The sequence below is a fragment of the Mastigoproctus giganteus genome, chromosome 3 (assembly GCF_048544385.1).
Source record: "Mastigoproctus giganteus isolate SK-2022 chromosome 3, ASM4854438v1, whole genome shotgun sequence".
NCBI classification, from domain to species: domain Eukaryota; kingdom Metazoa; phylum Arthropoda; class Arachnida; order Uropygi; family Thelyphonidae; genus Mastigoproctus; species Mastigoproctus giganteus.
In genome coordinates this window covers 3182722-3198802 of record NC_143577.1, presented here as the reverse complement: position 1 = coordinate 3198802, position 16081 = coordinate 3182722, and the positions used below count along the sequence as shown (strand labels likewise).

The following is a 16081-nucleotide window of genomic DNA, read 5'->3' as shown; positions in this document are numbered from 1 at the left end:
CGTGACTTCAGTGAAGATAGTTTGAGTCGTCTTGGATGGGTTTGGCTCAAGACCTATCTAGCGGAAGTGTTTTTGTCTGTGTGATCGGCAATTGGACTTGGTGGTGGAGTTTTCACACCCGAGCTTGCTGTCATGAGAGGATTTAAATACAGGGTTGTTAAAATTAAAGTATCCCTTTGTAGAGGGCTCTGGAGCGAGTTCTAAGGCTCGTACTGTAGAGAAATTTGGACAATAGGTACAATAAAGAATGCGCTCGCCATTTATTGAAAAAAGAAAAAGAAAAAAAATAGTTACAAACTTTGTCACTGTATGGCGCGCGTAACTATCTTAGTTATGATTATGCAAATAGCGTAAATAAAGCAGTCTTGTCTAGATGATCCTGCAATGCTTCTTTAACCAGTGACTCCATTATTTTCACTAGAACAACTTACGTTATTTGCATAATCGTAAGTTATTGCCACAGCACCACTACTCAGCTCTACTGTACGGTACTGTATAAAAGCAAAGCAGTCTTTTCGAAAGTATACAGTAGATGTTTGCCTGCACTACAGCAGCAATGCCAACAACGTTGCAGGAAAAGGCGCTATTAGTGAAGATGTACTATCAGAACAGCAAAATGCAACTATCAGAAAATTCCGGCGTCAGAAGGCCAACGTGGACCTATCACTGTTTGTGCTGTCTGCAAAATGATCGCGAAATTTGAAGCGACAGGACATCTTGGTGTTCAACCAGGTAGAGGTCCAAAACGAGTTGACTCCTCTCGTGTTGAAGATGTGGCTATGGCTGTCGTGGATTTATCGAGTCAATCTCCATGTGGTAACGCAAGTGTTTCTCGTGAAGTGGACATGGCGTATTCCACTGTAAGGCTAGTAATGTAATGCGTCAGGTGTTGCGGTAATATTTTGGCGCCAATGACAGTGGATACCATTTGGCCATGGAACATCGATTGGTGTGATGAAGCCCACGTCTGCTTAAATGGACAAGTGAATACTCACAACTGTCGCATTTCGGCAACAGAAAACCCTCGAGTTATCCAAGAGGTCCCTTGGCTTTCTCCAAAAGTGACAGTGTGGTGTGGTGTGGATTTACGGCCACATTCATGATTGGGCCATATTTTTTTTGAACAGGTAACATGGACTGGACCCCGCACCTGTTCCGTCACTGGACAGCGATATTATGAAATGTTGGCAAATTTCGCAATACCAGAGCTGCAACCACGTGGGTACCTTCAGGATATGATATTTATGCAAGATGGTGCGCCACCCCACATCCACCGTTGTGTCCAAAGATTGCTAAGGCAACACTTTACAGACGAACGGGTCATCAGCCGTTGTTTCCAGACACCTTGGCCAATCCGATCACCGGACCTCACTCCATGCGACTTCTGGTTGTGGGTTTTTTTTTGACGAACCAGGTGTATCGGGAAGGTGTCAAACTCTGGCAGATCTGAAGGACAGCATTAGACGTCATGTGCTGCTATTCCTCCAGTTGACATGTTACGTTCTGCTGTAGAAAATGCTGTTCTTCGAATGGAAACTGTTGTTGACCAAAATGGAGGACACATTGAACAATTGTAGCGCTGCTCAAGTGATTTGTATAGCCATAGCGCCACATAGTGACAAATTTTGTAACTAATTTTTTTTTCCAATAAATGGCGAGGGCATTCTTTATTAGCATTAGCATTAACAAGGGCACATGATGCAAGAAAGCAAGCTTATATAGCATATTGTACCTGTTGTCCAAATTTCTCTTCAGTACGAGCTTTAGAACTCGCTCCGGAGCGTCTACATAGGGATACTTTAATTTTAACAACCCTGTACTTTGTCATTGGCGTAGGATGTGAACTCTGCGAGTGTTGCGAGAAATTGCCCGAGAGGATGTTCGTTTGCGGTACTCCTCTCCAGATTTTCCTTTGCAGTACTCCTGTCCACCTCATTCCAGCTTAATCCTGGGCGGAATGAAGTGGAGCTGTTTTAGCGTCTCAGGATTAAGGCAGAATGTGGTGGTCATACTTAGAAAAATATGATATGTAATTGAGACTTACTCTTGGCATTTTTGCCCAATTTATTTAATTTTATTTTATTTGTTATATATATCTAAAATTGTGTGAGGACAAAATCCGGGGACTCAGATCGGTTTCCATTGTCCAATGGACTTCGACAGGGTAGTGCATTGTCACCATTACTCTTTATTATTGTCATGGACAATATCCTTCTAGCGGTGGATGATAAAAAAAGGTGGAACAGCTGTGTTTGCAGATGATGTTGTCCTCTGGGCAAACAAGAAGGAAGAACTTCAAGAGAAACTAACGCATTGGGAAAGTGTAGTCAGTTAGTATCGTCTAAAGATAGGTAGCCAAAAAGGCAAAGAGATGGTGATGGACAAAGTGGGAGAAAGTGAGTGTAAAAGGGATAAAATTAGGAAATGAAACGTTGGAAGTGGTGAAAGCTTTTAAGTACACTGGGGAGTGTATTCACGAAGGATGGCAGCCTAAATTTGGAAATAACAAGCAGCTACTCAGTTTCTTCTGTAACGTTAACAGCTTGTTATGGGCTAAGGAAGTTCCAATGAAGAGTAAAAAAACTGATAAATAGGGCATATTTGTCCCTGTTTTGACCTATGCTTCTGAGACGTGGAGGATGAATAAAAAGGATACCAGCAGAATCCAAGCAATGGAAATGAAGGTGTTAAGGACTATGCTAGCTAAAACTAGAAGAGACAAAATTAGAAATATTGACATTAAAATGAACTTTTGAGGGACAAGATGACTGCATCACGTTTGAGATGGTTTGGACACATGAAGAGGATGAACTCGGACAGAATACCAAGAAGAGTGATTGAGATGAAAAGGGACAAGAAAAGACCGAGAGGTAGACCCCGGAAAAGGTGCAGAGATCAGATGAGGGAATCGAGTGAGAGAGAATGACAGATAAGATTTAGGAAGGTAGAAAAATATGGAAGGTTTTGATTCACCTGGCCCAACCCTAGGTTGGAACAACGAGGAAGATGCAGATATATAAAATATATCTGCATCTTCCTCTAAAATATATAAACAGATGAGTTCTGTTTATATACTTTAGATGTATATAAATTTGTTAATTTATTTTATTTCTTTAGTCTTTTCAAAATTTTTTTGCCAATATAAATATGAAGTCTTTGGGTATTTTCGGCATCTTTTGGGATTGGTCTCACAAGATGAGCATTTCATTTTTGGGCTTAATCCAGAGTTTGGGGTTGTACTGAATGTAAATAGCAAGCTTCTATAATAAACCGGTTTCATTCGCAATGAAAAACTGAAGAACTCCCCTATTTGGTCGTGTCTGGGTATGAATAGAACTTTTTTTAATGCGCAGATTGTTTAATGTTTACAAGCGGGTACCCCTTCCGATTGATCGTTGCGAGTAGCAATGATTGATAAGCCTAGCCCGCTATGGTTAGTCTTAGATAGGGTGTATATCACCCCCGCCCTTTTGTCGCTGTTTTAAAACACCCTAGTTGGTTAGGCATATCAATCACTACTCGCAACGAACGATCGATCGGAAAGGAAGCGCGTACCCCTTCCGATCGGTCGTTGCATTAACCCCTGCACAGATCATTATTAGGAAACACATCGCAGCAGGTGACCACAACAAAACCTCCTTTTTGCTTTCGAGAAGGGAACGGACATTTTCAGTTCTTTCAGCCCATGTCCCGCTTCTCTTCGTTTACTTGGCTGCTCCAATCGGAACGAGCCTCGTCTGATGTGAAGAGTAGCTTTGTGGCCGTCTTCCAAGATGGTTTGACACAAGCGAAATTTGTTCCCTAATTTGCGGGTTTCTTCTAAACAGGAAAGAAGTTGGGAGTGAGCACCCGGAGATGGTCGAAGGAGGTACTCTGCCGACACTTGCCCTATTGCTATCTAGTGTCAACTGTTTTGTGGGTTTTTGGTGAGTGTTCGTTAAACGTCAAAGCAGTTAAGGCAGTGAGGCTTCAATATATTCTCCGATCGATTTGCTTGTATGCTGGATGAAAAACCCCGGTTTCCGCTAGAAAGAACGTGTACTCTCACTGAGACCCACTAACTCAGCCATTGTGGAAAAAAATAAAATTCCTCGTATCATTGACAGGATTCGAACCCGGGCCTTTTCCAACCAATGTTGGGAGGCTGGTACTACCGCAAGGATTGTGGTTTTTGAGGACTCAGTTTCCAGTATTGTTGTTATAGGCAATGTACTCTGCAACTTGCGCATCCAATCGCGACTCGCCAACCGTTATGAGTTTTGAGACCCCCTGCGTTGGACACTGAAATCTGAATCACGTTTTCGTTGCATTTTTTTTCTTTTTTTTTTTTTACTTTCGCGCCGTAAGTGTAAGCGTTACCATAGCAACAGCTTTATTAGTTCCGAAACCTGAATAGAACTCATCTTAGCCAATCGGACAAAACGAATGTGCCCAAGAAACAGCGGAACTGGAACACGAGGGAACTTTATTTTTTATTCGTATCGAAACCGCAATGACAATCATTGGTTAAGTGTGACAAACGGGATCTGCCCCTTTTCTTGGGAATGGATGACATACTGCCGTCTTGCGCGGTACACGAAAGCTCTCTCTCTCTCTCTCTCTCTCTCTCTCTCTCTCTCTCTCTCGCGGAGATAAAGGGGTCAGTGTCTCGTACGTAATGAGCTGTATAAATGTGCGCATAACTCGGGGTCAGGCCTCGGGTAGTCGCTCAGGGGTTCGTGAGACGGTAGTTTGTAAACACACTTTTTAATCGCCGTCCCGACGGGCTCGTGTAATGGGGGGTCATTGGCGGACACACCCTGATTAAAGCGGTCGGTACATCACAAGCACACCCTTGAACAAGTTGAACGCCGTGGGGCTGGCACGTCAGTGCTGTCGATCGCTCGGAAGATAACCGTGTCTCCGGGCCGTGTCGTAGTTTTCTGCTAGTTAGCGGGGCTGCGAATGAGACGACAGAGCGCGTGCCCCACGGTTTCCGTAATTTACTCCTCGCGTCGGTTATTAGGAGCCCGCCCGGGGAACAATGGCGGCTCTTGTTTGCGCGGTGACAACTTGTGCGGTGCGCGCCCCCTCCGTGTAACAGTTGGCCCACTTTGCAGACGGGTTGCAGGTGCGGCACCCAGATCGGTTCGCAGTGACGAAGCAAACAGGTTGTGCGCGCTTCACGGCCACGCACCGACTCTTCTCAAGGTGAGTTGTTTTCGTAGAAGGAAACCCCATTCTCGCATTTTGTGTTACGGGCACGGGGGGGCACTTCCGAACTATTTCCCCCTCCCCTTTATGCACGTACCTCCGCTGGTCGTTGCGAATTACCTCGGCGGGACAGAGAAGAGAGCGAAGGAGTAAGTAGGGCGAAAGTGGGGTTGTTCGAGTAGTGACACACTCGTGTGTACGTGTTGCGCGCGCTCCCAACAGGGGCGCATTCGCTCGTGAAAGTACCTCAGTTGCCTCCGTGGCAATGGAGAATTGATACAACACAAGAGGCGCGCGCCGTCGTTGCGGGCTTTTAATCGTTGAAGGGAGGGGGCGTAGAAACCCCTAGAAACATTTTCTACTCTTTCTGACCAAAACTGAGTTCATTTTTGAACTATCTGCGCACCGAGTTTTTTCCAGTGGCGCTGTGTTTCATAGTTCGTTACGAGAGAGAACCTTATTTTCTTGAAATTTCAGGGGGGGGGGCACTCTATGGTTTTCAGTTTGAGCCACTTGAGAAGTTGTACAAGGGATACAAAAATCATTTCCCTGACATTTTTTTTTTTTTTGGTTCATCTTGAATTTTTCTTGATCTTTAATAAGTATATTTTTTAATATTAATTACCAATTAAGTAATATAATATTGCGCGTGATATTTTATTTCGAGTAAGGAACAATTTGATTATTTATTTACTCATTTATGAAGTAAAAATTTTAAAGCGTGGCGCATTATTCGACGCATTTTCATTTAGTTATTTAAATTTAAAAATATTTCTGGCTCTTTCTTGACTGAAAATATTTTAATAATGCCTTAAACTAAACATTTCGCTTTTGTTTTTGATGGATAATTATGGGAAGAAGGAATTAAACAATTTGACGTTATTATTATTTTAAACTTTGAGAAGCACCCCTCTTTTCTTTGAAGAAAAGGTAAAGTGACAAATGACCAAAAAATCTTCGAGTTGTTATTATTATTATATTAAAACCACTCTTATGATTAGGCTGTTCGCCTACATTCCTATACATTAGGAAGACGTTTCGGGTATCTTACCGATACCCATCATCAGACCAGGCTGCTGACTGCTGATGGGCACGGGGTGGTAACAAACCTGATGTGCGTGAAGTATCAGCAGATTGGTCTGATGATGGGTATCGGTAAGATACCCGAAACGTCTTCCTAATGTATAGTAACGTAGGCGTACAGCCTAGTAAACTATATTATTAATTTTCGAGTGGTATAAGAGTGGTTTTAACCTTAATGGAAAACAACCACGTAGCGTCCTTCCCTAACTAGATAAAAATATTAAAGATGTAATTGCATTTAATAAATGATTGGGTTATACTCCAGATTATGGGCGCACCTTCGGAGGATGTGGCTTCTTTTTCTTGAATCCGTCCAGAATTACCTTCGTAAACTAACTAATCTTTTTTTTTCACTAGCCAAAAATGAAAGTCGATTAAAAAATCCACACTTATTTTGCTCGAATCCGTCCCGCGGATTCAGGACAGACAAGGTGCACCCATAATCTGGAGTTCAGCCAATGTATGTTATTTCGTAGACTTCTATTACGAAGCATTTGCATTCTTTGCATTTACTCTATTAGAGTAAATGCAAAGTTCGATAAGAAAAATGAAATAATTGTTATTTCTTCAAATAAAGCTATTCTCATCCAGTGCCTTTCAGAGACCTTTTACTAAATACCATAATTAGCGTTTCTACGTATATGCAGAACATATTTTGTCTTTATATTAGAAAATAAGAGATATTCGATAAATTCGACCATTTTAAAGTATTACGTAAGGGCCATTTTTAAATATAATCGAGAAAACTATTATCATCACCATCTTTTCAAGGATTTAGGCCAGATGGCCTCTTCCGGTCTCAATCCATCTTTTTTTCGGACGTACTGGATCTCTTCTTTCAACCGGCCGATATTTCATAATCTTCTTTGGTAATCTTGCTAGATGCGTCCTATCCAAATGATTAATCCATTTTCTCTGTATTAATCCATTTTCTCTGTATTTGTAGATTCTATCTATTATTGGGTCAATACCTAATTCTTTACGAATATCAGAAGTTTTCTTCTTGTGCAATGATCTATCGCCACTGCTATAGTGGCGAATAAATTTCATTTCAGCACTTTCAATCCTCTTCTCATCTTTTGAGTTAATTGTCCAAGTTTCACTTCCATAGCGTAAAGTGGGTCTTACTATAACTTTGTAAGGTTTTATCCTTGGATGCCTTTGAACTTTATTCGGTTTTAAATATCGGCAATTAAACCTGTAACTTTTAGAAAATTGGAAAGTTTTAATTCTATATCTTTTTCTTCGACATAAGAAAGATAACATCGAAGATACTTTACTTGTTCCAGGATGGCATTTTCTGTTACTATTTTATTTCTTATTGAACCTTTAAATGCCATTTAAGTTTAGTATTTTCATTTGGAATCTCCATTCCAGATGTTTTAGCAATATTCTTTAATGTAAAATTTGATTTTTGAAGTTCGTCTTCGTTCTGAGCTATTATTATTTGATCGTTCTCAAATAATAAAGTATTTAATTTAGTTACTCGATCGATTTTAAAACCACAATCGATAGTACTCTTGCATTTATATAAATATTAAACGGAGATGGTGACATTTCCCCATAAATACTTTTCTGTTAAACTCTGGTGCAAATACACAGATCAGTTAAAACGCCAAAGAGCGAACACGTCACTCCAAATAATGAATGCAAACTGAAATCGCATAAATATAATCCAGTATCGAACAGGTCATAAGCTAAATCTTTGTAACCATAAAATGTATTGATGAATTCCTTTTCAGTATATCATGTGATGTGACAGTGCAATCGCATACATGTATTTTGATAAAGTTATGCGCAAAGGTTGCTATGACTGTTGACAACTGGGTTGGCTGCTCAAATGAGACAGATGGATCCGATTCACTGAAGTCATATGGTGACAGATAAGCTCCGTTATCGAGCCACTTCAGCGAAGGAAGATCCCGAAAAGGGCCCTTACCAGTACACTCAGCAGCCTTCTGGGTCGTTCCATATAAGAAACTGGAACACCGATTGCTGGAACCATTTCGCCGCGAAAAGTCCCTCGTTTGCTGGGGGCTACTGCATTCCTATCGCTCGGGTGTTACTCCAACACGATACACTCCCCTTCCACGATATTCGCCGAGGAGGAGGGCGTGCGTGCCCTCGAATTTTTCGAGTCAACATCGTAGGTTAGAGTAACACCCGAGTGATATGAATGAAAAGCATTCCGCACGTGCAAAAGAATGTGTGTGGGGAGAGGGAGGGGACCGCCTCTTCTCGGAACCTACGAACGAATGCGTTGGAATGCAATTGCAATCGGTCAACCGAAGTGCGTTCTTCTATTTTCTACCTCCGTAGCTGTAGTGTCAGTTCGTACAAAATTGCTCTCGATTGGGGAGTTCGTTGTTTTCTTTAACCAGGATTTGCCTCCGTTAATTAGTGTGTGCAACAGACTTAAATCCTTTCGGAAATTAAGGCGGAGCTCATCCCCAGGTACACTTCTTTACAGACGTAAAAGGGTCACCTGCCGTAGCCGAGTGGTCAGAGCAGGAATGCAGTAGCACACGCTCTTTGAGTAGACCGGGGTTTAAGCCCCTGACTGCTAAATACGGTTGATCTGCTGACCCGCACTGGACCAGCGTGGCAGATTATCCCTCGGCATGAATTGTTGAGGAGGCTTCCATCCTGCAGTGGGTACCTTTTTTTTACTTTTTTCTTTTTTTTTTAGAAAGTCACTTCAACCACCCATTTGTATTGTGTCTGTAAATTACGTGCGTTCTCTGGTCGATTTGCCTGCTTTGCTGGATGAAAACCCCTGCGAGACGAACTCTTTTTCTTTCTCTAGGATTTTCAAGATTCAGTGATTAACTTAATGACGGGAAGTTTGTTTTCAAACGCCCCTTGTTGGTTGATATTCAGATCGTGGATTTTTAAACAATGTCACCAGTGCCTTTCTCACTCCGAGATCGATGCGGAGAAAAGCTCCCCCCCCGTTCCCGTTGTTCCTTCGCCCGTCTACCAGATGAATTTCTAAGCAAACACAACCTGCAAGCGCATAAAGTGTTCTGACAAACCAGGTTTACTTTGTTCGGGTAATACTTTGTACACACTGACGACTTGGCGCCAGGGCTTGCGTTCCTCACGTGCGGCAGCGTCTGGACGGCGTGCCTAACCTCTCGCGAACACAATGTTGGCCTCGGGCTTAGTCATGGTCGAGAGTAATTGGGCAACCTTGGCCTTGGCGGCAGCACGACCCTGTGTGTGTGTGTGTGTGTGTGTGGTGGGGGAGAAGGAATATTTTCAGTCTGCTGCAAGAATCTTCGCAGCCCAGAGAGGGACTGCACCCGTCTTTTTTTTTTCTTTTCTCACTCTGATACGGTGATTGCCGTCCAGCTACCATTTTCAGGCAACGATGAGGAAATTTTTTTCGACTCTGAATCCGCCCACAAGTGCTACCGTACAAAGACGCAATGTGCGCGATTGTACGTGCGCAAACAGGAGGAGCTCGCAAAGCACGCGCTGGTAAAAATGGTATCTGCGAAACTCGCGATTGATACTAGGACCGAACGCAGCAACGAGCTGGCGGCCTTCACGAGTTTCAGGGTCATAAGAGTGACCTTTTTTGAGCGGCCCCAGGGAGTGATCTCGTTTAGGTAATTACGCCACAACACCAGTCGAGGACGACTTGAGGCGCTTTGCGGTGGGGTTTCGAGCTGGGCTTCGAAGTAACTTCGCTTCGCCGCCGCTGAGCGCCGCGTAAAATATTGCCAGCAGGCTCACGTGACTAGATTATGCATCCGGGCATCGCGAACTAAACGTCGAAGCGTTATCTTAAGTCATGTCACTGCGCCGATGATGTGTGCTTATTGATGTGTTTACGTGTATTTCCATCGCTGACAGCCAGTGAAACACACGTGGATGGAAATTTGGTGCCACAGAAACAGTCGCATTTAAAGCGCCTCACGACTGGTGCGGAGGTTTTAATCTCTGGCTTTCTCCACTGAAAAGACTTGGGTTCGAATCTAGTCTCGTCTTGAGGGATCGAGCTTTCTCATCCGATTTTGCAACGTTGTGAATTATGTTCACATCTTGGCCGACTCGCACCATCTCGGACAAAGCGGAATGAATTTGAGTGGCCGAAACTCGTCGAGAATCTTTGGACACTTTTTTCTTTTGCGGAATGGAAACCGATCAGGAAAAACGCAGCATACAGACACAATATATTTACGTCGCTTATTGCCCCGGTAAATATTCAACCCACCCATTTCGAAGTTCACGAACGAAGTTACCATCGCCAATAACAGTTTACTGCAGTTGTGGTAAAAAGTGGATGGAAGAGTTTGGCTCAATGTTTTCATTGTCCCTTCGATTAACACGTTCTAAAGATAGATTAGGAATGAAGACTGAGCTGCTGGACTGCTCGTATGTAAATAGGCCATTCCAGCAACTTGTTGCATCTCTCTCTCATCGCTAATCTAGGATTACCAACACAAGCCTGCTTGGGTTTGATGATGGTCAAACTACTGGAAAGGTTCGTTACTTCAGAGAATTTCACCAAAGGACTGCTGTAGAAGTCCTCGCCGTAGTACAGTTGGTAGGATCTCCGTCTTCCGCACACTGGATGGAAAATACACGAGTTCGAGTTCCTTCGATGACGTGAGAATGTTTATGTAGCTTTTTTACAACGTCGCTGAGTTAGTCGGTCTCGGGCGAGGGTAGCATGGTTTTTCTCCCGGAAACTCGGATTTTTCGTCCGGCAAACAGAAAATCGACCTCCGAATACACCCTATTTAGAGACAATATACACGGAGCAATATGACCTTAGTCGCTGATGCTCCTAAAACCCTATACAACTGCTGTAAAAGTAATTTTGCTGTTGCTATGCAAAAAATTGAGTTTGATCTATCGCGGTGCTTTGGAAAGGAAAACTGAGGACAAAGGAATTTGGGAATATCCAGTACACCATGCCTCGTAGGTTCCATTTAAGTACCCTCGGGACACGCTATTGGACCCAACTTTGTGGCTCGAATATACACTGGGTGATCACTGAATTATGACCACCCCTATGAAACTGAATGCAACCCGTTGACCACGTGAGGTACGAGAGTGCGGAGTTAGTCAACATACGTAGCATAGATAAGGTGTCAGTGGTAAAATTCCGAGCGTGAAGGGTAAAAGGAAGGATTTATCGGACTTTGACAAAGGACAGATTGTAGGAGCTCGACGAGCTGGTGCCTCGATTTCCCAAACGGTTAAACTGGCGTGGTGTTCGAGAGCCGCCGTTGTTAGTGTCAAGGTCAAGGTGTGTTTGTTTCAATTGCGGTCTCCAGGATTCCCCTATATGCCGCTGTAGCATCTGAAAAGATGAAGGCCGGCAAGTGTATGTATGTAGGTGTGTAAGTACGTGTCTTGTTATGTTGAGTGTCGGCACTGGCGACTTTGCAGCCAGGGGACACCTGGTCTTCTGCCCCCTGACTCCCAACCTTGGCCACGAGGAGGCGCGCCAGGGTTCGCTTTTTAGCTGAGACTCTTACCGGGGCTATCAGACAAGCCTGGGAGCCCCAAGGGAAAGGAAGTAATCACTTGCTATTAATAAACAGATTTAATAATAACAATAATAATAAGTGGGGATAAGAATTGAAGTATGGGGATTGGAAGGTATGGGGAGGTTGGATAGAAGATAAGGGGAAGACATAGACCTCCCATGAAATAGAAGAGAGAAGTTTACAATATTGTATAGGGTGGGGGTGAAATACAACAATAAAAAAAAATAATAAAAAAAAATAAATAAATAAAATATAAAAAAAATAATAATAAAAAAGAAATACTGGCGTAAAAATGGTCAAACAACGACCCGACGGCAAAACTGCAAAGGTCAGCGAAAAGTTGATGTTAGAAGTGAACGCCGGGTCCGACGACGCGAACAGGCGCAGCACTGTTGAAGAGTTGACTACCCAATACAACATGGACCAGCCCGGAATCTGACATGACCATGTGTCGGACGTATAGGCTATACCAGCAGACGACCCCTACGGCATCCTCTCCTAACCAAGGTTCATCGGCGTAAAAGACTCGCCTGGTGCAAAGAGCATGCAAGTTGGACGTTAGAAGAGAAGAAGGTGTGCTGGTCGGATGAGTCACGTTATTTACTTCACACCTTGGATTGTCGTGTACGGATTTTGCGTCAACAACATGAGGGTCTTCATCCATCATGCATGGTATCAAAAGTGCAAGCCGGTGGAAGTGGTTGTATAGTGTGGGGCATGTTTCACTGGTCTCCCCTATCGTCAACTGCTTTCTGACTGTGTACACCCCGCTATGTTATAATTTTTCCCTAATGGCGATGGTGTCTTCCAAGATGACAATGCGCCGAGCCATCGGGCACTTGTTGTGCAGGAATGGTTTGAGGAACACAGTTCTGACTTCCAGCATATCGATTGGCCTCCGAACTCCGCCGATATCAACCCCATAGAGCACTATAGAAAGGCACATCAGGCGTCTGGATACACCAATCATTATTGACCGCATTACGCTCAGCTTGGTTGGTCATACCTCCCCGAACGCTTCCGACATCTTCTTGAATCAATGCCACGTCGGATAGCTGCTGTACTGAGGGCAAAAGGAGGACCTACAAAGTATTAGGTAGGTGGTCATAATTCAGTGATCACGCAGTGTATATATAAGTACGTAATAATATTAGTAAATTTTGAGGACCTGTAGCCGGGACACGGCTGTAGTAGAGGTCTCCCGGGAAAGTTACTGCGATATAAGTAACTTTGACAAGTTACTGACATCGCAGATACTTAATACTGCAGTTTCCCTAAAGAGGCTCTTATGCAACGTCTTATTAACAAACAGGATTCTCTGCTGAAGAGATCTGCCCACTCCAAGGAAAGGCAACACGAATTTCTTGAGTAATCTCTGGCTTTCTGTACTGAAAACGATGTATTCTTGATCGAAGTTGGTGAATACTGATGGAACGGAGAGACTAGATGATATTTGAAGAGCGAACAGTTAGCACAACCAGTTGCCAGAACAGATCGATGAGGAGCATGTCTGATTTTTAAAAAAAGAAGCTGGATGGCTGCTTTGAATGAGGCCAGTCATTGATATTACTGCACAGTCGATGGCTCTGATGTGAATTTGCATCTCAAGGAGAGTTACAAGAATTCGAAGATCTCTGTAGTATTAACCAAATTTGAGAAGCGTATCCTTAATTGAAATAGATCTCGATACAGTGGGCTTGCATTTACCATGAGAATAGAATCTGAATATTTTACTTTTGCTGGTGTCCGTGTTGATGGGCTTTCCAGAGTTGCTTTTCGATAGTCCTCAAATTCCCGCCTCAGCTACTTATATTACCAATATTTAATTAAACAAATCTTTATTATTGTAGAAGAGGTGTGTTCAGGCAGGACCTATAATAATAATAATAATAATATCAAATACGGCACCAGGGATTTAATAGTGTGAAAGTGGTACAGGCAGTGGCGGATCCAGAAATAAATGACAGGAGGGGCACCATTTCTGACGGGTGGGCACCATTTTGTGCCCAAGAATGGCGATCACATTGTGTTGCCAACTGTAGTCAGTTGAAAATAGCTGAGCCACAATACAAAAATAGATAAAATCGTACATTAACAATGACAAAAAAAAAAAAAAAAAAAAAACTTTTTTGTAGCTAAAGGGAATTTAAATGATTGGTGTATATTTTCCGAAAAACGACAGGGGGGTACGTGCCCGGGTGCCCCTGAATCCGCCACTGGGTACAGGTATCAATAAATGGCGAATTCATGTATGAATACTTCTATGATAAAAATATAAATAGAGATACAATACTATGAGGCAAAATTTGTGGATGTCCAGCGTGGTACAGAATCACAGTACCTGATTCATGGAGTATCTGTTCTAGCTTAGACTTCATAGCTATACTGGATATAAAGTTTTTATATTTTGGGTCCCCCTTTTATATGCCTATATATATTTGGTGACCCAAAATACGAAGGCATGTAAAATATATTTGGCATCCCCACAAAATATACGTTTTGTGGTAATACCAAATAGACCATGCAACGCAGAGCCCATTCAGTATTCTCGGGACTCACGTGGATTAAAAATTCTTCAAATCCACGAAAATCGGTCCATGCATAGTCGAAGAGATAAAAATGCTGGGGGATCGATAAAGGGAGTTATGCAAAAGAAGCCCAAGTGGTGAGCTCTGGGGAACACCCGTCTCAGAGGCGAACCATAAATAACCATTGCGGCTTTCCTGTTCTTAAAGTAACCTTCGATTCAACAGGAAGTAGGTGGTAGATGCCATAAATAAAAAGCTTTCTCATCTGGGTGAGCCCTGTTGGAGGTGTGTCTTAAGTTCAATTTGTTAATAAAATTAACGTCACTGTATTTGTTTTCTCTCCAAGGTTGAGGTATTAGACGTGCGAAGCCGGAAAGATTGACGACCGTATTTCTTTGCTAGGAAGCCACGTTGGTAAATTAATGAATGCTGGTCAAGAGGTATATTACGAAAATGGGGATAATATTTGCTTGTTTCTATGGCTGGATTTAATTTCGAAAAAGTCACTAAGGTGAGAAGGCCAAAGGGTCATGTCTCCTCAGTCCTCCTGTATAATGAGTCATTTCTGCAAGTTTTGCATTTGATTTAAAGCAGTGACCGTGATAATCTCCTCTGGAATCGTTTCAGTTTTCTTTTGGGAAGCATCCAAAGAGCATCTTTTGTCCCCCAGTTGCCTCCTTACAGAACTCATAAGCAAAATCAACTACCAGACAAGGCTACGTTCATCGACCCTAATCAGAACGTTGTTTTATGATGACCATGCCGTAGATACCTGGTTTGTACAATTTATTCTAAAACATCTAGGGAAAACCCTTTCCGGGTGCAGATGGAGGTGTAGTAGCAAGATAGTGCGTTTGTTTCGCACGAGTCCCTCATTCGCCGTACTAGGTTATTGCCTGCCCGCGAGTCTAGACACATCTTTAAGCTTGACAAAGACTGTAACAAGCGATAATTACGTTCTTCGATGTCTCTGATAACGCATGGCCTTGACGAGCGTCGAGCGTGACTTGTTCGTTTCCAAGTGTGCCACCAAAGGAAACAGAATGTGACTGGTCTTTCGAGTGGTCCTCACACACACCCGTGGAGGACGAAGAGCTCAGTGACAGAGGGCGTCGTTGGCACGGGTCCTGCATAAATGTTTGCAATTACTTGTTATTAAAACAGTACCTGGATCTTTTTTCTAGTAGTGACCACTCTGGTTTGATGGACGCTCATTCCTGGAAAGACCTTTCTTCTGTTCAATGTACAGAGAGAGAGACTATTAAAATCTAATTATCTCGCAGGATAAAATAATCCAGCATTAATCTACCTGTCGGGCCAAATCCTGTCGACAATGCAACAAACTCATTCAGGCATTTTTAGTTGGGAATAACTAATAGGAATCGCTAAAAACAGTTTCTTGGTTGATTCGAATCTCGTCGATGCGAGAGGAATTTTTATGAGCTATTTTTTAAACACCGTGGCCGAGTTACTTGGTCGCCAGAGAGATTTTCCACTCCGCACAACGTGCAAATTCGAGTACCGAATACCAGTTGCGTGTGTTCTGTGGTAGATTTTCAATTTTCTGGACAAAAAAAAAAAAAAAAAACAGAATTCCGAGAGAAAAAGCCATATTGCTCTCTCCCGAGACCGACTAACTCAACCACATTGTGAAAAGGCTCGTAAAAATTTCCACGCGTTGTTGAAAGGATTCAAACTGAGGTCTTTTCCACCAGGTGTGGGAGACCAGTAATTATACCAACTGTGCATTTACTGATGTCTCATGGCAAT

The 16081-nt window shown here is 42.9% G+C and overlaps 2 protein-coding genes across 2 annotated transcripts in view; one reads left to right on the top strand and one right to left on the bottom strand.

The window, feature by feature from the left end:
- LOC150087616 (uncharacterized) overlaps positions 1–16081 on the top strand; it is a 142838-nt gene that overhangs the window by 55657 nt on the left and 71100 nt on the right. The window lies entirely within an intron of this gene.
- Positions 7051–10344, bottom strand: LOC150087617 (uncharacterized). Its single transcript, XM_090369828.1, has 2 exons — positions 10202–10344; positions 7051–7480 (listed from the first exon to the last, which is right to left on the bottom strand). Exons 1-2 carry the CDS (start codon positions 10342–10344, stop codon positions 7051–7053), a joined length of 573 nt encoding a protein of 190 aa, XP_090225954.1.